The sequence below is a fragment of the Lynx canadensis genome, chromosome B1 (assembly GCF_007474595.2).
Source record: "Lynx canadensis isolate LIC74 chromosome B1, mLynCan4.pri.v2, whole genome shotgun sequence".
In the NCBI taxonomy this organism is placed as follows: domain Eukaryota; kingdom Metazoa; phylum Chordata; class Mammalia; order Carnivora; family Felidae; genus Lynx; species Lynx canadensis.
In genome coordinates this window covers 163329248-163354851 of record NC_044306.2, presented here as the reverse complement: position 1 = coordinate 163354851, position 25604 = coordinate 163329248, and the positions used below count along the sequence as shown (strand labels likewise).

At 45.5% G+C, this 25604-nt stretch overlaps 1 protein-coding gene across 1 annotated transcript in view; it reads right to left on the bottom strand.

The window, feature by feature from the left end:
* LNX1 (ligand of numb-protein X 1) overlaps positions 1-25604 on the bottom strand; it is a 122645-nt gene that overhangs the window by 26111 nt on the left and 70930 nt on the right. The window contains 4 exon segments of the mRNA XM_032592981.1: positions 185-556; positions 2759-2961; positions 8239-8391; positions 8901-9142. Of these exon segments, the coding sequence (XP_032448872.1) occupies positions 185-556; positions 2759-2961; positions 8239-8391; positions 8901-9142 (970 nt within the window).

The window sequence follows — 25604 nt, the reverse complement described above, 5'->3', positions numbered from 1 at the left end:
CATGAACCTGAGACACATCATTTGCTTGAGTAATGTTCTTACCTGGCCCTTCAATCTTGATTCCTGGGAAGGGGGGCAGTACATGTTACGTGTGGTAGTAACATGGCAGGTAGGGCAGGTTAATGAGCATACCACTTCTGTTGGCAGTTTCCAGCCGAGATCTTGGCAATGACCTGTGACTCACCTGAATCAGATGAGCTGCACTTTCGGGACTGCCGTACCGAAGGTCATGTCCATTGATGGCCAACACACGGTCGTTCTCCTCCAGCTGACCATGTCGGTCTGCTACCCCACCATCCAACACATTGAAGATGAAAACCCCGGGCTCATCCACCCTGCGCACCAGTTTTATTCCAAGCTGCTCCTCAGGGCTGCTTTTGTTGAGAATCACATGGAAACTGTCATCGCGGGGTCCATAGGCATCCAGTGCCTGTCCATTGCTCCTGCTTTGGAACTTCTGCTCTCGCAGCACAGTGAGCCGCAGCACGCGACAGGGCTGCCGCAGGAGGCGAAGGGCGTAGTTGTGAGGGACGTTGCTGATGTCCATCCCATTGACCTGGGGGGGGGAGACCGGAAGTCAGAACAAATCAACCAGCTCCACTTGCCACAACACTTCCTAAAAGGCCCCGGGCCCACAGCGTCAGCAGGATCCTTCCTTAAAGACTGCTCTGGTTTCCCACCTCCTCCTCTGTCCAAATACCTGCATACACCCACCTTCCAACATTACTCCTAACCCTGCTTTCCTTCAGCATCACTCACACCTCCAGTTCAGATCTGTCTCGCTGGACGCCATCTTTCTTCAGGCTCGTTCTTGCACAGGCCCTGGATTGACCTGTACAAGTCCCAACCCTCATTCCTGTTGCTTGCCAAACTTAGTGTTCAGCCGCAGGGGTGGAGGTGGAGAGGAGGGTGGAGAAAAAAGGAAGAAAAAGTAGGAAAAGGCAAAAGAAGAACATTTCCCATGAAGTTCAACTGATTATACTAAACTCTTCAGATCAAACTGAGCTGACACTTTTCTTTCCAAAGAGCTCCAGATGAATTGTTCTCCCTGGGGCCTCCATCCTGGAACTTGAACTTCCAGGCCCCATCACTGTGTGTGTGTGTGTGTGTGTGTGTGTGTGTGAAAAACCACCTCTGTATAGTGTCACACAAACGGATGTGACTGCGTTTTCTAGGCTCTTACTGAAAGGCTGGATCACTTTATTGTGCTACTTAAATGTTCTCAAGCTCAGCCCTCTCATTTGTGCCTCGTTAATTATCTGTAGGGCGGATGCCACATGGGGCTTTCTGGTTTTAATTACTCTGGCTAAGCAGGCCCAGCCTGGAGGCTACAGCCCCTAATGGTAGTCACCGCTCTGGCACCCCGCTGTGCAGTGTCTCAAGGACAGGGGCCCCACAGAAGAGAGACAACCTTCTTGAATTTCTATGGTTTGGTAAGATTTCTCGTACTTGCAGTCGATTATTAGTGGAGGCATGACGTGAGATTTTAAGAGGCCCTCCTGCACGTACAGTCATCAGTTTTTTGCTGCCTCTCCAGGGATGGAGGGGGGCTCTCATGCACAGACAAGCCTCGCCACCTTTGTCCAAGCACAGGTGAGCTCAAAGCCCTTGCTCTGCCCTGTCACGTCTGCGTCTGGTCGTCCCATCGCACCCAGGCCGACAGAAGGCCGGGGTCATCTCCTAGACAGTTCTGGCAGCATTTTGCCTGCCAGGGCCACTTGAAGACTGTAAGAGTCACAACTGCGTATTATACAACCCTCACCGGCAGCAGTTTCCGCTGGAGGGGAGCCACGCACAGTATCGCTGACTGCGCCGTGGACCATCTCTGGACGGGGATGGGCCTCGCCTCGTGCTCCACCTCAGGGACCAGCGGGACTTTCAGTATTGCAACGACACCTGCTTTAAATTCTTTCACCTCTTATCACCCCCAAAATAAGAATGTCTTTTAGAGAAATAGCTCATGATGTGTCAGGTGCCCGCCCCTCAATGACCTAGAAGGAATGGAATGAAACCCCCATCCGGGCATCAGACAGGAAATGTGTGACCAGGGAGGGTTTTCTTGTCACTTCTGCCACACGTCTGACTTCTGATAAGCAACTCTTCCTTGACCTTTTCTTTTCTTCTCAACATTCTTCCCTAACGTCCTTCCTCTCACCCAAGCCTCAGGGGACAGAAATGCCCAGGGTGTGCTGTTCTATCACCTGCCTTCCCTGGAATGCCTATGGGTTGGTGGGAATAGCTTAGGAATACTTTTTTGGGTTTTCTCACGGAGGGCCATTAAGCTACAGGAAATTTACTTTAGAGGGTTGTGTGAATGGGAGTGATTAGATAAAATACAAAATGTTCCATTAATCTGCTCTAAAAACAATATAAGAAGATATATGCTCCAGTTTGATATTTTAGGCTATTGTTACTTAAAGTAGGAGGAGGGGGCAGAAAGGAGGAGAGAGGAAGAAGAGAAGAAAGGAGGTAGAGAAGGGGCAGGGGGGATGAAAGGTGGAGGAGAAAAGACAGAATGATACAGAGACACAGAGAAATACTTATATACAGAAAGAGGGAGAGACCAGAAGAACAAGGCAGACAGAGGGGGACAAAGACCTATCTCAATTAAATGACAAATCTCAGATGAAGAGTCATATCAACATAATAAATATGGAAAGTGGCCACTCCATATTGATTCAGCATTTCATCCATCCAATTACTTGCTCCAAAGTGATTTTTATTAAGCCCTTTTCACGGCCCCACAGACGGGCTCTACCTTCAGGATGATGTCTCCTGGCAGGAGCCGGCCATCCCTGGCAATCACCCCATCACGGTAAATGTGCTGGATAATGATATGGACCAGTGGGGTTTCGCTGCCTCCCACAAGCCTAATGGAGAGGCTTTCGTTGGGATCCACTCGATTGATCTTGACGCTCGTAATTTCACCATCTGGAATCAGGTGATACAACCTTGGAAAGACTAAAATGGACAAAGACAGTATTTACTTAAGACACCGACCCAACGGACATTTCCAACCACTCTCCTTCTTGCCAAACTTTGGTTTCAGCCAAACTAAACTATTCATCGTTCCTCATACATGTTTTCCATTTTCCTGCCTCTGTGCCAGGATAAGTTTCTCTGCTTGGAATGGTTTTCATTCTAGGCCTAGGCCCAATTTTTTTCTTCAAGACTTGCATGAAATGATCCCTTTCAATTAAACTCTACCCCGATCCCACTTTCCTTGTTTTGTCTAAACATCCCATTTCTCCCCAAAACTTGTTTCTCCCAGCACCGAGCCTTCATTAGTCATGCTCATTTCTTACAGCCTCTCCTGGACTCTAAAATCCTTGAGGACATCACTTCTGACTGTTCCGTGGTTGCGCGCACAGATCGCAAGCGTTGGGCAGGGCCTCCCGGGGTGGAGGAGTGAATGAAAATGAATGAAGGGTCATGATGGAATCAACCGCAGTTTTATCACTTACTTATCCACGAACACAACAGAACGAACCTGCTCTTCTCTGTCCCTTTTGAAGATTTCTGCCTGGAAGTCCCTGCTTTTTCCGGCTTAGGGAATTACCAGTCCTCTCTACCAGACATTGTTGTCGATAAAGGGAAGTCAAGCAGCCTAATCCATGACCACAAAGAGATGGATGTGGCTTCCAGAACCCCGTCCCTGATCTAGCTGAATTCGGAGCTAACAGGAGGCCCAGAGACCTAGGCGGATGCCTCAAAACTCTAACTTTTAACTGAAGGCTCTTCTTTCTGTATGAAATCTTTCACAGGTCCCTTCACCACCCCACCACCACTGTGCCCACACAAGAGCTTCCCTAGTTGCCTGGCTCGACAGAGACAGTTGTGTGGCTTTATTTTACACCTGAGGATGTTTGAGCTTGGAGTGGGGAAGTGACATGATTGGCTGCTGGGGAGGGTGCCAAGTAAGGTGCTCTCAGAGTCAGGTCACAACCTGGGGCTCCAGGCGACCGCCATACTGTCACCTCCCTCAGGTTTCTGTAGAGCCAGGGATTCACAACAGGTCCACGGAGGACTTGCCATATAGACCTGTTAGTGGGAAAAGTGTGCGGAAGGGACGCCGTGAAATACTGCCCAACCTACACCTAGTTTGCTGATAGCAGGTCCTCCCGGGTTACTGGAGTTTGGATGTGGAGGGTGGAAATGCCTTTTGTCTCCCATAGCTGCTGACAGCTGCCTTTGCCCTAAGATTCTCTCTTCGTTAAGTCATCTGGAAAGTCCTCTGCAGGTCTGGTTCTGCACAAGGCACCGTTTTCAAAACCCATGACCTTCGTCCATTTTCCCTAATGAACTCTGAGTTCATTAAGAAGGGCTCAACTCTCCAGGAACAATACAGAAAGAATTAAAATTACTTCGAAGTATAGAATAGGATAAACAAGGCAATTGAGCAGTCAGAGGAAGCCTGAGACATTGCAAATGGGGGTCCTTAACGTCCACTGGGATGTAATTTAATGTAAGCGATTGGCTTTGCTGTAAGGCTACGGGCAACAGCCTTAATCTGTCAGTTTCTGGTGCTCGAAGTACTTGGGTGATTGAGTTCAGTGGATGTTTAAACTACTTTGATTACATTAAATAGGTTCTACCACAAGCATTTGTTGGAACAGGTTTGGGGACAGGGAATGGTGATTTTTAAAAAACCACTTTGCACAAAGAAAGATTTAGAAATAAATCATCCAAGTTGCTGATTCACGCTTCCCTCCCCCTCCCTGTCCATCCCCCACTTCCCCAACAGATTTATAAAAACTGTCTTCCCAAACCTGGACTATTCAGGGCATTTGAGAGTCTGAAAAGACACGCCCAGTCACTTTTGTACATAATGCTAATTAGAACCACGCCAATGAGACCATAGTGACCATGAAGAGTTAAAATAATTTTTCAACTGCCAAATTTGTGCTGGTCTAGAATGAAACAGGGTTGTTCAAAATTATGTCCTCACCTAAGGGTGTTACAAGCCAGCCAGTTGTGTGCATGTTTTTTGCATTTAGTCCTTACAACAACCCTATGAAGCAGATTATTACTTTTTGTTTTGGCTTTTGTTTTTGTTTTTTAAATTTTTTATTATTTTTTTTAATATTAAATTTATTGTCAAATTGGTTTCCATACAACACCCAGTGCTCATCCCAACAGGTGCCCTCCTCAATGCCCATCATCTACCTTCCCCCCCCCCCCCCATCAACCCTCAGTTTATTCTCAGTTTTTAAGAGTCTCTTATGGTTTGGGTCCCTCCCTTTTTTTTTTTCTTCCCCTCCCCCATGGTCTTCTGTTAAGTTTCTCAGGATCCACACAGGAGTGAAAACATATGGTATCTGTCTTTCTCTACCTGACTTATTTCACTTCGCCTAACACTCTCCAGTTCCATCCATGTTGCTGCAAAAGGCCATGTTCCAGCCAGTCGGGGAGGGACAGAGAATCTCAAGCAGGCTCTGCACAGTCAGCACAGAGCCTGATGTGGGGCTTGAACTCACAAACCATGAGATCATGGCCTGAGCCAAAATCAAGAGTTGGATGCTTAATTGACTGAGCCACCTGGGTGCCCATGAAGTAGATTATTATTATCCTTGTTTTTAGATGACAGAATGCTGGAGCTCAGAGACGTTAAATAACCAGGCCAGGGCCACCCAGCCAACAAACAGTGGAGCCTCTTTACCCACGTGAAAAGGATGGATAAATCACGCCATGAGGGTCACCAGACCAGCCACAAGTTGCTGGAGCAGTGAGACTCGAAGGCCATTTTTGAAAGTTTTGTTGCCTCACAAGTCCTGTAAAGACATCACTACCAGCCTTGCTCAGTCTTAACACCTCATCCCATTCTGGGTAATAGCTTCCTGGAGCATCTGAAGACATCCATTCTCTCCCCCTCTAAGCCCCCTGCACACCTCACATGGCAGCCGTCTTTGTGTTTCTGGATCATAGCACAGATCCGGCAATAACAGCCTGCAAAAGCTCCCAGGTGTGTTCACTGCCCCAAATCAAGACGCCCAAATGGCATCCAAGACCCTCCTAATCTAGCCTTAACCTCGGCTTCCGCTACTTTCTAACACAGCCAGGATCCCAATGCCCATCCAGGTCATAAACCGCCCCTTAAACACAGATTTTTGCCACCCTACCTGCAAATGATGCTCTTTTCCCTGTGGCTGCCACTGCCATTTATTTATAGCTCACTCTTCATGATGCTTTCTTTTCTTGTAGTTATGAATGAGCCTCTTGAAGCCAGAAACTGGATTTTGTAATCTTTACATAATATCACAGAGCCTAGGCCAGTACCTTACGCATAGTATCTCTTATTAAAAAGGTTTCTGCTATAAACATGCAAAAAAAGTCTTATTCAGGCAGGAGAAAACTTTACCTGGAGAATTCAGGATGCCTTAATAAGAGAGAGAAATGGCAGAAGGGAAGTTGTAATCCCATTTTCGCTGCACAAACATTCAGTGAACACTATCATACGTGCTGGATATCGCACATCATCTTGAGAATACAAAGACTCATAAAAAGAAGCCCTGCTCTTCTAGATGCGGTTACAATGAAAGGTGACACCACTGTAATCAAGACGCAGGTGCATGGAGAACACAAAGGAAAGGGGACTGAGGAAGTCAGGGAGGGCTTCCAAGAGGAGGCAAAGCCCATGCACAGCTTGCAAGGAGGAATCAGAATGCCTGCTGAAGGAGTGCGGGCGTGAAGGTTGGACAGTAGCATGGAAGGGAGAGAAAGACACAGTATTCGCAGGACTGTAATGAGTTCAGAGTAGTTAGAGGATGTAGAGTGTGTGTGTGTGTGTGTGTGTGTGTGTGTGTGTGTGTGTGGGTGCGTGCATGTGCCAGTACAGGGGTGTGTGTGTGTGTGTGTGTGTGTGTGTGTGTATGTATGGGTGCGTGCATGTGCCAGTACAGGTGTGTGTGTGTGTGTGCACGCGCGCGCACGTGTATGTATGGGTGCGTGCATGTGCCAGTACAGGGGTGTGTGTGTGTGTGTGTGTGTGTGTGTGTGTGTATGGGTGCGTGCATGTGCCAGTACAGGTGTGTGTGTGTGTGTGTGTGTGTGTGTGTGTGTGGGTGCGTGCATGTGCCAGTACAGGTGTGTGTGTGTGTGTGTGTGTGTGTGTGTGTGTGGGTGCGTGCATGTGCCAGTACAGGTGTGTGTGTGTGTGTGTGTGTGTGTGTGTGTGTGTATGGGCGCGTGCATGTGCCAGTACAGGTGTGTGTGTGTGTGTGTGCGCGCGCGTGTGTGTGTGTATGGGTGCGTGCATGTGCCAGTACAGGTGCGCATAGCGGGAGAGGTGATAAGGAGACAAGAGGGATTTTCTAGGACTGCTCATGGGTTCTCTGAAGGCAGGATAAAGACAGTGGTTTGGGATTTACCTCTCAACCCCCCAGGAGTGGAGGGCACTTCACCCAGTGATTAATGGGTGGGCTCTGGAGCCAGAGGACCTGAGTTTAGCTCCTGGGTCTGTCATTTTCTAGCTGGGTGACTCTGGGCTAGTTACTCTCTGGGTCTCAGTTTCTTCATCTGTGAAATGAGAATAATAATCCCTGTCCCTTAGCATTGCGACATCTAAATGACTTAGGGCACACACTACCTGGCACACGAGAAAGCTTCATTTTTTTAAGAAAAGTTACTGTGACTGCTCTAAAGCTCTAACGTAAGATAGGAAGTATTTCCTCAGCTTCACTGATATTGGCAGAACCACATAAGATCTAAGAGCCAATAACTTCCTTTGCCCGGATTCTGGAGCCACATTCAAGTTTGGATTTGAAGTTAAACACTCTAAGTAATCTCCCTGTGCCTCAGTTTTCTTATTTGTAAAAGAGGGGTAATAATAGTAGCTACTTCATAGGTTTGTTGTGAGAATTAAGTAAATGCATGAAAAACACACTGAGAACTACACGTTATACATAGCCGCAATAAGATAAAATATTTACATGGTGTTTACTATATGCCAGCCACTATTCTAAATGCTTTTTACTTAATAATTATTATGTTCTGTATGTGTTAAGCTAGCACCTGGAGGTAAGGGTTCCAAAACCTGTGTGTTCAACTTCCGTGAAAAGAGAACAATCACTTCTGCCTTTAGTTACTTATATAAGAAGTAAGCTAATCAAGGTAAAAAAAATATTTTATGCCCTCGTGAGGGGAGGTGTCCTAGAAAGGGGGTGATGGTCAGGTGTCATCACCCCTGAAGTCATTCTGGAAGCCCAGCACCATGTCTGCTCTCACAGGAAGCTCACTTACCTTCGGAGGCAGTGGTGTCTTCGGAATTTTCTCTGCCCTGGTCAGCTTGGTTGGCAACTACACTTCCACTCTTTGTCCTTCGAAGAACACTCAAAGCTCGATTTATTTTTTTAAAAGATCTGCTCCTGATAGTGGATCGCTCAAAAGGCCGTGCTGAGGACAAGTGAGAAAGGAGAAACAGTAGCTACTCACTCACAGAAATCCTCTTTTATGTACGTGTCTGGTCAGATATATACAATTAACATGAAGTGATTACTTCTAGGTAGTAGGAAAATGGGATTTGCTTCCCTGTGCTGTCTCTGTTTTCTACCATGACATATGTATGGCTTGTTGAAAAATCTGCTTTTCTTTCTCGCTGGGCTGGACTGAATGTGGAAGCACTTTTCTTGGGCAGCATGGATAGAAGGATGGGAAGGGGTGGTGAATCATCAGGCCTAACTTCGCCCCTTCCACCAAGTCCAATTACACATTTTTAACAACCTGAGGTACTTGTGGTTTCATTTCACTTTAGAGAATTGGACATTGGATTGCTGCCGAAACTACCAGAATGATTTCCCCTTAAAACAAAAAAAAATTTGCTAGAACCTTCTACAGTAAATATTCCATGGAGGGCGATTTCAAGGCAAGGAGCCCATTCCCAGAAAACCACCCATTTGACTCACCCCTAGTTCGGTTGCTCCGGCCAGAGTCCAGTGGGCCGTCTGCTGGCTGACCATCCTCGGCCGTGGACACGTAGGCAGGGTTGTCTAGGCCAGGCTCGTTTGTCATTAAGGAGACGGTGGCAGCTGCAGAGACTTCTGGGGAGAGTGCTGTTGCCGTGAGGCTCGCACAGCCATCCGGGCAGCCATCTTGAGAGCGCCTCTTCCTGTCTTTGGTCAGGCCGTAGTGGGAAGCGCCTTTACAGCTGTCACAAAACCAGCGGGAGGTCAGAAAAGTCTCCGGTTTTGCTTATTGTTCAACTGGGCCTCTTCAAGTACACATGCTTGCTACACTCAGAACGTGATTTGTTCACTCCTATGTCCCCTCCCTGTATCTTGTGTACGTACTCAATATGCAGTCACCAACTGAGTGAATTAGTGATTTGAGAAAACAACTTTTAAAAGATGCTTTTTGCTTCTCTTAAAACACTCCACTAGTCCCTGGAATGCAAATTTATATAGTGGTCATGGTATCTACAAGACTAGAGCTTGAGGTTGGCACTCCTCAACTGTTTGGACTTGGTAATTCCCTCTTGTTGGTGTTTATTTTGACCACGAAAGCCCTTAGTCACACTCAGTCCTTTCTTTTGGGTTTGGTTCCCAAAGCACTGAACATAAATACAAAGCTCCTCCCAGATTCCATATTTAACTGTCTGTGGAAACAGAATCGCCATCACCACAAAGCCACGGGGATTTGCTTAGCAGCACCATTCCCTAGAGGCAAGCTGGCTCCCGGCTTCCATTCTCTACCTCTGGGCTGGTAGCCAGCATCAGGGGCTGGGGGCTCCTGTCCACTAAAAATGTCATTCGTTGTCTGGTCTTCTAACATCGGGAAAGTAAAACTACATTAAAGGTCTTTAAAAAAACACTAAAGCCATAATTGCCTATAACCATTCACCGTCCATGTTAAAGAGCGGGCCCAAGGGCACCTGGGTGGCTCAGTCGGTTGAGTGTCCAACTTTGGCTCAGGTCATGATCTTGTGGTCTGTGAGTTCGAGCCCCGCGTCGGGCTCTGTGCTGACAGCTCAGAGCCTGAAGCCTGCTTCGGATTCTGTGTCTTCCTCTCTCTCTGCCCCTCCCCCACTCATGCTCTGTCTCTGTCAAAAATAAACAAATATTAAAAAAAAAAAAAAAAAAAGGAGCGGGCCCAAGGGCCAAGAGACCAAGATATAAGCTGATCTCGGTCCATATTTTGCTGTGTGTGCCCATGTGCTACTGAACAAGTCATTCCAGCTCTTAAGTGGGGTTTTGGTCAGAAAATGGTGAGGAGTTAACTATCTCCTTGCACTCTGGTGAGAAGTAGCTGCAGACGGCCACATCAGCTCCCACAGCGGTTGTGAAGGCAGAAATCACGTGGGGGAGCCCCTTTAAGAAATGGCAATTTTGCTCATAATGGATATGCTAATTATAAAATATTTTTATCAATTCATTACAGAAAAATCTTATGTGGTTGAGCTTTTTAAAAATTTTTGTTTTTGAGAGAGACAGAGCAAGAGCAGGGGTGGGGCAGAGAGACAGGGAGATACAGAATCCAAAGCAGGCTCCAGGCTCTGAGCTGTCAGCACAGAGCCCAATGTGGGGCTCAAATTCATAAACCATGAGATCATGACCTGAGCTGAAGTCGGACGCTTAACCAACTGAGCCACCCAGGCTCCCCGTGGTTGAGCTATTTTAAATAACTATTTTAAACGACTATAGGTTGAGCGCTTATTTGGAACAATGGTTCACGTTCTCAAAAACAAATGGAATCAAACAGCAGTCTACAGTTGATGAGTACACGATTTATATAGCCGGAAGAAATACAGCTGGTGGATAGGATGGCTTATTGTCTGAATCAGAATCCTTGCTCTGAAGTTTACCGGTGTAGTCGGGGGCAATTTTGTGAACCTGGTTAAATTTCCTGATCCAGACATACATTTGGGGCAGTGGTGAGGTCAGGTCAATATTAAGTCTTGTCCAGATTTTGATACCCTACCAGACATGCAGTAAGTTATCAATAGACTGTAGCTACTTCCATAACGGATCCATCCTAGGAGGCCTGTTTTTGCAAACTTTAACATCTCCTGAGATTAGAATGCACAGATGATTGAGGGGTCATGCAGCTTCTGTTGCCAAGCTGCAGTCATGATGCAAATGCCATTGTGTGAGCGTGGCAAACAGTCACAGGTGTCCTTTCTTGGGACTACCCCATTGAATTTCACTGCCATTAAATGTCTTAGAAAAGATTACATTAGGATTCAGCATCGGTCTGGAAAGTTAGTGTACACGTAAAAAGTCTCAAAAACAGAGCAGCAGCATGTAAATGTTTGATGTTGATGAAGCAAATGTTAAACGTTAGTAGGAGGACAGCAATTCCGTATTTTCTTGCAAAGAGATCAGCAAATGCTTTATTTGCTCAGAAACACAGATACTCCCAAGGAGATAAAAAGTGGTGTTACATTTCCTTACTGAGATCACTCAAAAGGATTGGCCTATTTCGTGCCAAACGATACAACTAGAGGGCAGGAGAGGTCACCAGATTTGTCTGAACGGATTTCAAAGCCACAGGAGTCTGATGGGACCAGTCCACACATTGCAGGGAAATCTTTAAAGGTGTTTTGGAATAATTTAACCAGTGACAAGTTTTAAAACTGTTGGTATAGAAAACATGTTCCTTATGATCAATGGCATCTTAGATTTGATGAAATGTGGTTTTAATATTAGTAGGAAGAACTTGGATTATACAATCCTCTACCCTTATCTTATAGAAAGTGAAATAGGCCTCCAGTTTTAAATGCTAGTCTTTCCCTCACTGGAAGAATACAAGCTCTCTGCTTGAATTGGTAAGGTTTCACTGTTCGGATTAGCTACTCAGGCTTGAAATGGTTCTGCTTAAAAATAGCAAAGTGGTTGATATGGGAAACTAAAAAATTGGAAGAACCACCGTGTGATGGAAAAAATAAAAGCCAGCATGCATTTGAACAGCTCCAAAGTCATAAATACATGAGCGGAACACTGCTATGCAAGCCAGCGATATTTGGTTAGCAACGCATGGGAAGGAAGTTCCTAGACTATTTAGTTGGACGGGAAACAGTCTTTCTTTTCTTGGGGCAGCAATGCCCTTGACCATGGGTCCTGCCAGAGCATGAAATGAATTTTCCAGTTGGACAAATGGCTGGTAAGGGCACAAGCCATGGCTTTCTGGGGGGATACAGCATATCCCTAGTGGAACAAAGGGACGATATCTTTTGCTGCCACATCCACGTGGAGGGTCAAGGTATTTAAAATATCCAAATCTGAAGGCTATGGCGTTAAGAAACGCCTGCTGTTCCAAATCCTTGGGGTTCTAGAGACAGTTTTTAGTCTAGGAAAGAAAAACCTTATAAAATGGGTAAGTAAACTTCCCTTTGGCCCCACATCATAGCTACCCTTACAACAGCCAGGGGGCGGTGTATAGAATCCAGATTTAAACGTTCAGACTCATAGCCTTGTATAAAAAATGTTCTGCTAAAGCAACTCATAATTATGTGATGGTGCTCGTTCCAGTTTCTTGGCTTAGCTGGAATCCGAGGCACGGAATGATCTATGAAGGTAGCAGCTTGTACTCACTAATTATCTCTTTTGTGGTGACTAACACTGAGGGCTCTTGATTTATAAGGACAAAAGAGGGGAGGAGTGGGGAAGAGCTGATTAGCATTGGCCAGGATGGGAACATATGGTGAACCCTGGGTTGTGTTCAAAGCAAGCAGGATTTATTCTCCCTTTTAGTTATCCTGAGAACTAAGTACTCTCAGGTGGTGATGGGTGATGGCCATGAACTTGAAGGATGAATACAGGGAACATAAAACAAAACAAAACAAAACATATTTCAACCAAATCACTCATTTTGGATATGCTATCTGTTCAAAGGAACTCTGAAAATCAAATTGTTTTGGTAATAATGGAGTTGGGATCCTGAGCTCCCATATCACAGTTAGCAGAAGCAAATCAGTGTGTGTGTGTGTGTGTGTGTGTGTGTGTGTGTGTGTGTGTGTGTGTGTGTAAGTTTGTTTATTTTTGAGAGAGAGAGACAGAGAGGCAGAGAGAATCACAAGCAGGTTCCACACTGTCAGTGCAGAGCCAGACATGGGACTTGATCTCATGACCTGAGCTGAAATCAAGAGTTAGACACTTAACTGACTGAAAGGCAAATCAGTCTAAATATAAAAATGTGGACAATGGATGTTTCCATGGAATTTTTTTTTTTTTTTTTTTTTTTTTTTTTTTTGCAGGGGCATGGGGAGAAAATGAACTCCCTTCTTGCAAAAATTCCTGAGTCCATGAGTTTGCTGCTAACAAGAGTTGACCTGAAGCAGGATAGGCCCCAACATAATTCACAGAGGCTCTAAAGGGGTGTTCTGCTAAATTCAGCCAACAAGGAGACATGAGCTGCTTTGCAGTGGACCTTCTGACAGGGAACTTACCCACTTGTGATAGCAGAAGTTGTAAGAAAGAGAGCCTCAGTGCCCTCATCATAATAGTCTGGCTAACTACACAACCTCCCTTTGATCTAACTTCCCTCATGTTCTGTCTTGGTTTACTTCTGAACTAGGTAAACATCAAGTCTGCTCTTCACATCAAATTCATTAATTGCCCAGTGTGAGCCTACTTTAAACCAAGACTTGTGAACTCATATGCTAGCGAAGTGAGGTGAGGAAATGGGGAAGGTCAGGCCAGCTGGGGTCCATGGCGAGCAGCTCTGCTCCATTTCAAGGGTACAGCAGCCATCATAGGACTTCACTGATCTAGGTCTCAGGAAGACCAGCCTAAGATCAATGGGGTAAGAAAAAGAAATAAAGCGCATCCAAATTGGGAAGGAGGAAGTAAACCTGTCACTATTTGCAAATGACAGGATATTATAGAAAACCCTAAAGACTCCACCAAAAGACTATTAAAACTAAGCAACGAATTCAGTAAAGTTGCAGGATACAAAATCAATATGCAGAATTCTGTTGTGTTTCTATATACGAACATTTTCTGATAATTCATTAAGAAAATTCCATTTATAATCGTATCAAAAGAAAGAAAATACTTCTGAATAAATTTAACCAAATTGGTAAAAGACCTATACATTGCAAACTGTAAAACATTGATGAAAGAAATTGAAGAAGATGCAAATAAAGATATTCTGTGCTCATGGATTAGAAGAATATTGTTAAAATATCTAAAAGTAATCTAGATTCAAAGCGATCCCTATCAAAATTCCAATGCCATTTTTCACAGAAATAGAATAAGCAATCCTGAAATTTGTATGCAACCACAAGAGACTTCTAATAGCCAAAGCAATCTCGAGAAAGAACAAACCTGGAGACCTCGTGCTGCCTGATTTCAAAACAGTCTAGTATTGTCATAAAAACAGACACGTGGATCTAGGAAACAGCATGGAGTCAGAAATAAACCCACACAAATGTGGTCAATTTATGATAAAGGAGTCAATAGCATACAATGAGAAAGGGTGGTCTCTTCAAGAAATGGTGCCGGGAAAACTGGACAGCCACATGCAAAAGAATAAAATTGGACCCCTGTCTCACACCATATGCCAAAACTAACTCAAAATGTATTAAAGACTTGGGGCACCTGGGTGGCTCAGTTGGTTAAGCGTCTGACTTTGGCTGTGGTCATGATCTCATGGTGCATGAGTTTGAACCCCACGTTGGGCTCTGTGCTAACAGGTTGGAGCTTGGAGCCTGCTTCGGATTCTGTCTCTGTCTCTCTCTCTTTCTCTCTGCCCTTCCTCTGCTCATGCTCTATCTCTCTCTCTCTCTCTCAAAAATAAACATTAAAAAAGCCTTAAAACTAATGAAAATGGATTAAAGACTTAAATGTAAGACATGAAACTATAAAACTCGTAGAAAAAAGCATAAGCAGTAAGCTCCTTGGCATTGGTCTTGAGGATGACTTTTTGGATCTGACACCGAAAACAAAGGCAGTGAAAACAAAACTAGACTGGTGGGACTACCTCAAACTAACAAGCTGCTGCACAGCACAGGAAACCATCACCAAATTGAAAAGGCACCTACAAAATGAAAGAAGGTATTTGCAAATCGTATTATCTCATAAAGGGTTAATCTCCAAAACATTGAAAGAATTCATACAATAACAGAAAACAATTAAAAATGGGAAAAAGATTTCAATAGACTTTTTTTCCCAAAGAACATACACAGATGGCCAACAGGTACATGAAAATATGCTCACCATCTCCAAACATCAGGGAAATGCAAATGAAAACCATCATGAGATATCATGTCACACCCGTTAGAATGGCTATTATTAAAGACCAAGAAAGAAGTGTTGGTGAGGACGTGGAGAAAAGGTAACCTTGTGTGCTGTTGGTGGGAATGTAAGTTGCTGCAGCCACTCTAGGTTTTGAGGTTCCTCAAAAAAACTAAAATAGAAATACCATATGATCCGACAATTCACTTCTGGGATTTTTTTGGAAGAAAACAAAAACACCAGTTCAAAAAACATCTGCACCCCACGTTCACTGCAGCATTATTCACAAAAGCCAAGATATGGAAACAAGTGTCCACCAACGAATGAATGGATAAAGAAAATGTGGTATATACAATATGATAAAATATTACGGAACCAGAAAAACGAAGGATATCTCGCCATTTGTGACATGGATGGACCTTGAGCGCATTATGTTAAGGGAAGTAAGTCAAAGAAAGACAAATATCATATGATCTGTGGAATCTGAAACAACAGTAGTGGGGGGCCTGGATGGTTCAGTAGATTAAGCGTCTGACTTTGGCTTAGGTCATGATCTCGTGGTTGGTGAGTTTGAAGCCCACGTTGGGTCCTGTGCTGACAGCTCAGAGCCTGGAGCCTGCTTCGGATTTTGTGTCTCTGTCTCTCCCTCCTCCCCCACTCCTGTTCTCTCTCAAAAATAAATAAATAAACTTAAAAAAAAAAAAGAAATAAAACAACAGTAGCAAAAGCAAAACAAGAGAACCCAGAAGTAATAGAAATAGATTGGGGGTTTCCAGAGAGGGGAATGTGGAGGTGGGTAAAATGGGTAAAGCGGATCAAAAGATACAAATGTCTGTTATAAAAGAAGTCATAGGGGTGTGATGTACAGCAGGGTGAGTATAGTTCATAATAATGCATTTGCATAGTTGAAGGTCGGTAAGAGTAAATCTTACAACTTCTCGTCTCCAAAATAACATGTTGTAACTATGCAGGAGATAGATGTTAACTAGACGTATTGTGGAAATCATTTCACAATATCAAATCGTTATGTTGTACACCGGAAATTCGTCACTAATCTATGTCAACTGTACCTTAAGAAAAAAAATAAAAGCCCAGTGTGGCTGGGGTGAAAACTTCATAAGCTGAAATCTTATGTACAGTCTCTTGATTTTTTTTTAAGTTGACAACAAATTCACCACTTTAGCGAACGTTGTGTGAGCCAAAATACATCTGAAGGTCAGATGTATCTTAAGGGATGACAATTTCTCCCTCTGGAAATAAAAAAAAAATAAAAAAAAATAATAACCCTGTCAACGTCAGTAGGTCAGACCCATTTCTCTCTTATCAGTCCTCTTTGAGGCAGGGCTGTCCTTTTACTGTCTCCCCAATCTCCCTCTCTCCCCACTTGAGTGACGGTCTGTGTTTGGCATGCATAGGGGAGATGGCTCTCAAAGGGGCTTCCCTTTCATCATTTGCCCCAGCCCTATTTCTGATCCAAGTTGGAGAAGGACATTGAATTCTCAACTGTTGGCCTTTCACTCCTGGGAGAGCTAATTACTTGCCCTAAGTCGTTACATAATGGGAAAGGGAGCCATTCAACCCTAATGGATGTACTCACTCTTTCAGGCAAGGAGAACCAAGATCAGAAAGCTCTGGAGGGAAGTGAGTTCCCCCCGCCCACAGCTGGGTCTTAGGCTTCAGCTGCTCCACTGAACAGGATGAGTGACTCAAACTTTGCTCAAGGTCCTCGGGGCTAGGCCTGGAGACTGCTGCAAGAGACGTGGTCACCATGACATAGTGACAGGCTCTCCCTGTTGTGTCCTTGGACAGGCCACCGAGATTCTCAGGAAGCCATAGTGCGTCCTCAGAGACAGCCTTTGTCAAGGTGCTTGGTGGCCCTCAGTCACATGTACTCCATCTCTTGTGCCATCACCCTGGCCCTCCTGACCCTGTACCTCCATCATTCTGCAACAAACCTGGCCCATCTCCCTGCTACCAGTCTTTCCCCCCCGCCCACTCCATCCTAACCTCACCCACACAATTTCTTTTTACTCAAAAAATTTCCCATAGAAATATTTCCCACTGCTTATCGGATTGTCTCAATTCCTCGGGCCGACATTCTAGGCCTTGCCTCATCCGTGTGGGTCATTGGGCTCACTACAGGGTCTGGCAGCCCAGGAGGGGGCTGGAAAGAAGACTGCTATTACCTATCGATCTGCTACATACTGTGTTATGCTCTCCATATGTGGCCTTCTTCAACCTTCCCAATGGTTGAAGGGAACATTCACTAGGCTGCCTCCACTCCTCACAGAAGAGGATGTGGAAGCCAGAAGGGAAGGAAGACTTGTCTGGGTTCCCCGAGTGCGGCTGGGATTTGAATCCAGGCTGTGGGGTTCTATGCTTTCACCCCTCCCATGGCCTGGCCTCCAGCCCAGAACTTCCCCCTGCTCTCCAGGCTCATATATCAACCTGCTTCCTCCATGTTTTCACCTCCTCATCTCATAGGCACCTTGGACTTAACATATCCAAACACCCTAAGGTTCCCTGCCAAATCAGCTCTTCCCACATCTTCCCTGTTTTATTGAACAACACCATATATCTTCCTGGTGTTCAGGCCAAGACCCTCAGCGCCATCCCCGATTCCTTTCTTTCTCTCAACACTCCAAATACAACCAACAAGATATATCCAGAATCCAACTACTTCTCATCACTTCCACGGCCACCATCCATGCCTGGGTTATCGTAACAGCCTCCTAAGAGGCATCCCTGCTTCTACACTTTTCTCTCTTCCCCATCTATTTGCATAAGGTGCTTGCAATGGCTCACAGAGCCTGTGTTCTCTCTCCGGCTACCCCACCCCTCACTCATTCACCCCCTGCTGGTCCTCACCAGGCCCAGCACATTCCTGCTTTGCATCCTGTTGCCCCTGTCTGGAACACTTTCTTCAGATTCCCACCTGGTCTGCTCCTTTATCTTCAGGTCTGTGATTAAAATCCACCTTCCCCAACTACCCTATTATTTAAAGCAGCTTTCTCTGGCTCATCCTGCTTATTTTTTTTTTTTCCCCTCTACAGAATGCAAGCTCCAAAGGGAGGTGGAAAGAGTCTAGTTGCGTAATTCAGCCAATAGAGCCAAACTCTGAAATCTCGGTCCCTCAACGAGCGATGACTTCCTCGTTGGTACTCATATTGGTGCTGGGGGAAGTTAGCTTGTGGATTCCCACATCACCACCCCTCCCCCCCGCCCGCCTATGTTCCAGGCACATTAGCTCGGCCTTGGTTGACCAGTTAGCTCTGGGCAAGTCTTGTTTCAGAGGCTTTAAAGGGACAAAGTCTTGCTTACCGAGGTGCCTCTCGGAAGGTCTGAATAGCATGTACATTTCCTAGGGCAGGCACTCAACAAACGTTTGTTGAGTTGAACTGAACAGTCACCCTTCTGGCATTCTGTTTATTGAAATTATCAAACTGGGAATGGATGGACTCACCCCCGTGGCCCTGATAACACATAATTATCGTGGCTGATTGCAATAGCATCCCAGTCTTTTTCCCTCAGCAAGCTCATGATGTTCCTTTCCCTTCCCCTCATCCCAACTGAAGAGGCGAAAAGGGAGAGGGAGGAGGGAAGACATTTTTTTAATTCCTCTTTTCTTTTTCCCTAGTAACTTTAATAGGATTTCATTTGATATGGATTTTAAAACTATTAAACACATAGAAGTAATAGTTACCATACATCTTCCTTTGATGGATTATGCTGGTAGAGTGGGCTGATTTTAAAATACTTTTTTTTTTCATTCAATGAACACTCATGGAGTGCTTCCTGAGAAAGAGGACACAGCGAGGTGGAAAAAGCCCAGGCTTTCAAGTTTAAAACATATGGGTGGGAACCCTAGGTCTGCTACCTTCCTGTTCCGTGACTTCGAACAAGTTCCTTAATCCCTGAGCCTCATTTCCCAGGTATAAAATGGGCACAATGATGTTTACTGTAAGATTTAAAGATTTATGCAAAGTGCCTAACAGGACCTGGAATACAGTAGCAATAAACAGTAACTAACATAATTATTGTGTAACAGGCAAAAACAAAAACACCCTCTACAGTGTATGCATCCGAGGAAACGAACATGGAAACAGAAAAACCATCAGGCCACGTTATCTGAGAGAGACAGGAGTACAAGCCAAATGCTGAGAGATCAGAGGAATGAGGCCGTGCATTCTGCTTGAAGGTAATCAGGGAAGGTTCCCCAGAAGAGGTGAACTTGGAAACGAGTCTAGAAAAATGAAGGACATTGATCTAGCAGTCTAGATACAAATGCTACCTTCAAAGGCCCCAAGGATGCAAGTACATGACAGGTACCAGCCTCATGGGGTTCGATGTAGACTTTCTCCCAAGTGACACTGACAGGGAAAAAAGCAGAGCTGAAGTGAGACCAATGAGGAGGGCAGATGCTAGGAGTGAGCTGGGGATAAAACCCAAGACACCTGACTACCAGTCCATAAACCACTGTTGAGGTCCAGCAGGGTTACACCATGCCCACAAGCAAGGGATCTGATGCCAACACAGGAGAGGGTAGGAGGGAGCCAGAGGCATGAAGTTGACAGTGGAAGGCTCAAAGTCACCTCCTCAGAGACCCCATCAATCTAAAACAGACCACCTCTCCCAGCAGCACCTGCTTTCACTTCCTGGCACCTTAACATCTTTGGAAGTTATTTTGTAGGTTTACTTGCCTCCTTTCCAAATACGTGTCTCCCCCCAAAGAAGACAGGTTCCATGAGAGTAAAAGTCTGGCTCGTCTCGCTCACCATGAGCTTTCAATACTGTGCTAACAGCTCTCAAGGATGTGGCTGGGTCAGCAGCCTGAGAGATTTGGGGAACAATGGTTTTTTTCTTATTCTTTTCATTAGATGCTTTCTATTCATACTTTTAATTGTGTTAGCCCAGATGGCTTTTTTCCTTTTGATGGGTTTTGAGGTGTAATTGACAAATAGCATTAGTTTCAGGTGTACATGATTTGATATGTGTTTGCATTTCAAAATGATCTCCTAAGTGATCAAATGATAATAAGTCTACTAACTTCCATCACCTACACAGTTACAATTCTTCCCTTGTAATGAGAACTTTTAAGACCTACTCAGAGCAACTTTTAAGTATGCGATACGACATTATTAACTATAGTCCCCATGCTTTACAGTGAATCCCCATGCTTATTTTATAACTGGAAGTTTGCACCTTTTCACACCCTTCGTCCATTTAACACACCCACCCACCCCCTCCTGTCCACCACCAATCTGTTCTATCTCTATTTTTTAATATTCCACATGTGAGCAAGATCACACGGTATTTGTGTTTGTCAGACTTATTTCACTTAGCATAGTGCCCTGCACTGTGTTTTTCCTTTTGCTCCTTTTATTTGATGCTTTCTGTTTATACTTTTTGATTGTGCTGGCCCAGATGGGTTTTATTTGTTGCAGGCTGCCTTCTATTCTTCGAAGAAGGCGGGCTGTATATTTTAAATACATGATAACTAATATTTCATGATCCTCTTAATGCACAGCACTAGAAATCTTTGTGCTCAAGATAAAAATAAATGCATCAGTCATCAGCTTCCAAAACAGTCCCATCTGAGCTCCCTGAGCCCACCCTCGAGCAGGACCCACCCTTGCGAATTAATCCTGATCATGTTACTTGGAAAAGACTCAAGTAACAGTAACACAACTTCTATTAACATGATTCCTCTGGTTTTCAGGCAGCCTGGTCCTGAGCACAGGACTTCCTTAGGGAACTTCCTTCCTGAATTCGGACTGGAAATTTTCTATATTTCATTCAGTATACCTGTAGCTTCTTAAATAATCTCTCTTTGGTCTAAGAATGCTAGGTAAAGTCATTTTTCCTTCTTTGGATGCCTTTTTCTCCTCCTTGAAGTTAAAACCCACGTTCCCTGGGATCAAATTACGTGGTCGCTCACAAAGCTATCAGAAACCGTAAGTGAAAAAAAGTCATTAGCACCTTTGTGTAGCCACGAGTGAAGTAAACATCAGTTAATAAGTAAAAGAGGTCATCAGTTGGTCAAGCCCACCCTCTGGGAGTTCGTTTAGACCCTGAGAATGAACTTGAGCCTGAAAGGCCCTTACCCTGGGGAGCCCATGGACTTCTTACATCACCACCAACCACATACTCCTTCCTCTCATTAGTCCCTTTCGTCTGCCTCCAAACCACTAGGGAAAATGTCCCCAGCAATTCCAACCACCCCTGCCTCACTTGTTAATGAATACCAGAAAGGGAAAATTAAAAACACACTGGAAAGCAACAGGGAAACGCAGGCCAAGCTTTGGGCAGCTGTAACGCCGGCCTCTCGGGCACGGAGAAGTGGGGAGAGGTGCAGGGTGCTTTTACGGTAGAACTGGCTCAGGAAACACATGTGCCCGAGCGACAACTTGAGCAAGCACACTTGACTCAGTTTACCCAAGATGCTGATAGGTTCCTACACTGACCTATGAGGGAGATCACCCACTGCCTGCAGACGTTAGAAACAGTTGGCCAGTCTCTACACGGGCTCAGTTTTTGTTTTGGGGGAGGCAGGCGAGAAGCAGATATTCTGTAACCTCATACGAATGGCTCTGCTTTTCTATTTTTTCTATTTGTTTACAGCGTTAGGTCTGGAAGACCATCTGTGGCTACATCTTTGTAGGCTTCCATTCTCAACTCACAGGTGAATAACATAATCACAGCCAGACCTACAGTATCCTTACCGTGGACCAGGCGCTATTCTACATGGTTTACACATATTAGCCCACGTAGTCCTCGCGTCATGTCAGTGAGGAAGATCCCCACCGTCATTTGCTAGTGAGAAATTAAGGCACAGAGAGATTAAGTAACTTTCCTAAGGTCACACAGCTGGTAAGTAGAGGCACTGACATTCTAACCCAAGACTTTTAACTGAGGCATGCACCCCAGTGCTAGAAGATACCATGCCCCCTGGTGGCTGAGGATTCGGAGCGACGGCAACGTAGGAGGAAGGGAGAAAGCAAGGAACCTTAGGAGCAGGTTATTTATAACCTTGTATTCTTTACTGCAGATACCGTTCACGGTCAGATGCTGAGCGGGCTATGACCGATGGAAACAGCAGGAGCTGGCAAGTGTGGCCCTGCGGTCATCTTCAGGCCTGCAGTTGACAGGAGGAGCAGGGAGCTCCGCGTCGCCATATGGCTTCACTTCCGCCACATCAACAGGCCGTGTCTGTAGGGTACTCTCGGTGGGTTAGTGTGTGGGGGGAGCAGGTACGGTGGTCCCCACATGCCCTTGGACGTGCTGTCTCCCTGTCATTCTTCCTCTCTAAAAAGACCTAGTTATTTCTGAGAATAGGTGTGGCCCCCAGCATCCCCGGAGGCAGAGGCTTAAAAGGATCTTGTCAGGGTATGCGAGCACCTCTAAGGGATTCACTCCTTTTCTAGAGAGAGCCCCTTCGTCCAGGCACTCAGATTCAAATGTGCAGTATAAAGACACAGCACTCGGGAGGAAAACGGGATTTACAGTACCCTCCCCCTTCTCGACAGTCGCACTTTCCACGGGTCGTTGCAGCCAGGAAGCAGAACCCCCCTTCCGGCATATAGTTACAAGGTTAGCAGTGGCCTAATGCTAGGCCACCACGCCCACGCCATTCACCTCACGGTGCCACAGAGGCATTTCGCCATCGGACATCGTCGCACGAAGAACAAGGGGGAGTGGAGTACAAGAATCTAAGAGGCCATTCACGTAAATGACAGTAGGTGGTTACAATTCAATTCTGTTATGATCAGTTGTTGCGCTCTAACTGGGGCCTGATGTAGCAGTGAAACTTCCTCCTAGGTATGGATGTCAGGAGAACACAGCCCAGAGAGGGTTTGGTACCATCAGCAATCTCAGGCTTCCACTCCTGAGATTCCACTTATTAATAATTCTTAATAATTCCACTTATTACTCTTGGAATAACTAAAACACATAGCCCTTGACACGGGCCAGGCAGCCCTAAGCCCTTCACCCGCTTTCATTCAACCCTCCCAACAACATAATGGGGTAGAGAATAGTATCATCCCCATGCTGCGAATGCGGAAACTTAATCCAAAAGTTCACTTGCCCAGGGTTAAGCAGTTAGTCGCTAAGGTGGCCAGCCATCCCAGTTTGCGTAGGACTGACTGGGGTCCTGGGATGAGGGGGTTCCAGTTTTAAAATCAGGTGAGCCCCCCAAGTAAACCAGGATGAGCCGCTCACCCTGCAAGTAGCAGAGACAGAACCTAAAGTCAGAGCTCTGACTCCAAATAATACGCTCGTCACCGTCATCGATTTTTGCCACGATTTCACAGAAACAGAAGCGAGTTGGGTGGGGCTTCTGTGGTTTCGGGTGCCTCCCCGCACGTACTCACATGACACCCTCTTAGAAGGGGGTCCACAGGGCCACCCTCACTGCTGACTTGGTACAGCACCTTGCACGTCCAAACCGTGTGAAATTCCAGAGCTTCCAGGCACCAGGAGAATCGACTCCACTGTTCAGTTAGGAAGAGCCCAGCCGATAGCCAGCAGTGCCTGATAAATACCAGTGCTGCTCCCTGGGGTGATGCTCAGGGTTCTAAAGCCGCAGCCAGATGTGAACTTGACAGTGCTTAATGAGGGATGGCTGAGGGCTCAGGCACAGTCCAGATGCCAGGTCAATTCCTCACAGAGACGTCAGAATAGTTTATCCATTCCCTGAGTCTCCTGCATCTTCGGGGTCACAGAGTTGTTTTCCTGGACACTTTGGGGGAGGGAACAGACAGTTCTCATGCCACAGATGATTTGAGCTTTCTCTCCATGGATTGAGGGGGTGTGTGTGGTGGCGGGGGGGGAGGGGGTGAAGGGGGAGGTTGTCTTTTTTGGTTAACATTTGGTCTGTGCAATTCTCGGTTCCATTCAGAATGATCATCTTTACCTTTAAAACACTTGGAACTAACTAAAGGTTAGCTTCTCATTTTCGGGAAAGCGGGCTATGGATCAACTGTACTTTTCTATTTCAGGATTGACTAGGAAATGTTTTTAGGGTAACTGGGAAAGGGTGGATTTCATAGTGGTGAGGGTTTGTAAATATCACTGCCGCCCAGTGAGGTTTTCAAGCTGGCTTTGAAAGCAGCCTAGCTTTCCATTTGCTCAAGAGGAGTCTTTTTTGAACACCTCGAGTTTTTGTGAAGCCTGCACAACCCCAGCGCCTGTCCAGAGGTGACGGCTTGGCATGCAGGTGGGGGCGGGAGAAGACGGTATGGCATTCGAGTGGAAATCATTGCCAGACGACATGTCAAAGCATTTCCTTCATTCCTCAATGTGCATTCCATTCTGGTTCTTAGGGAAACTATGAAATGCTGGACTTTCTCCGAGCCCCTTCTGAGCTGGGTGTCAGGAGGCCTCCTGGACATACGACTGGGCACTCGGATGTTGAGGAAGTGTGTTCTCCCTCATTCTGTTTGAGAACGTGTCATGCAAAGATATTTGGCCCTCTTGTGACGAATCGTTTTGCATAAACACACCCAAAAATTCTACTTTATCAGCCAGTTTCTATTTGCTAATTGAGCTTCCTCTTCCCTTTCAACATATTGGAAGGAAATCACCTTTCCTGTCCTGTGAATCAGATTTCCTTTCCCCCAAATTGTGTTACGCAAATGGACGGAAGGGAAAGTGAGGGACTCTACTATTTACTTCTAGGGTAACGGAAAGCCTCTCCTTTCTCCGTCTCTCTTTTCAGGCCCCCCTCTGATTATCACTCTGCTCGATTCCTCTGTTTGGGCACAGTCGCTGCTCTAGACAAGGCTCTCTGCAGTCTAGCACACTACAAACTGTCCCTCCTCGTGTCACACGGGCCTCTCCCACAGGTTTTTGTTTGAGCTGGCTCCCCACCTGGAGTGGCTGCCGTTCAAACAAATCCAACTCATTTCCCCAAGACCTGCCCCTAATCCCACTTTCTCCATTGAGGTGTCAGGGGAATCTCTCTTCTCTCATTCATTCGTTCCACAAATATGTGAGCGATGGCTAAAGTCCACCAAATGTAAGGCACAAGGCTAGGTGCTCGTAAGACTTCCCTCTTAGTTAGCAATCTAGCACAGAAGGAAGACAGGCAGGCAAACAAGTATAGTAGGAACTAGTTTTACCCCAGGACCTCAGTGTTTTACTACATATCGACACGGAGTGATGTGTTTCTCTGACTAGATCAAAACTTCCTGAGATCATGTGTTGCATACAGGGGTGAAGACAGGATGCATTCATGAAATGCTTCGTGTTATTAGAATCAAATGTAAATAGTCTTTAATTTCAAAAGACAACAGAAGTTCATGGAAGATATTTTTGACAATAGAGAAAAGCGAGAACAACCTCTTAACTCTATCCCCAATTAAAACTCGTGCTAATCGGTTTATCCTTCCAATTTCTTTTCAATGCACAGATGTGCAAGTACGTATGTATTTGCTT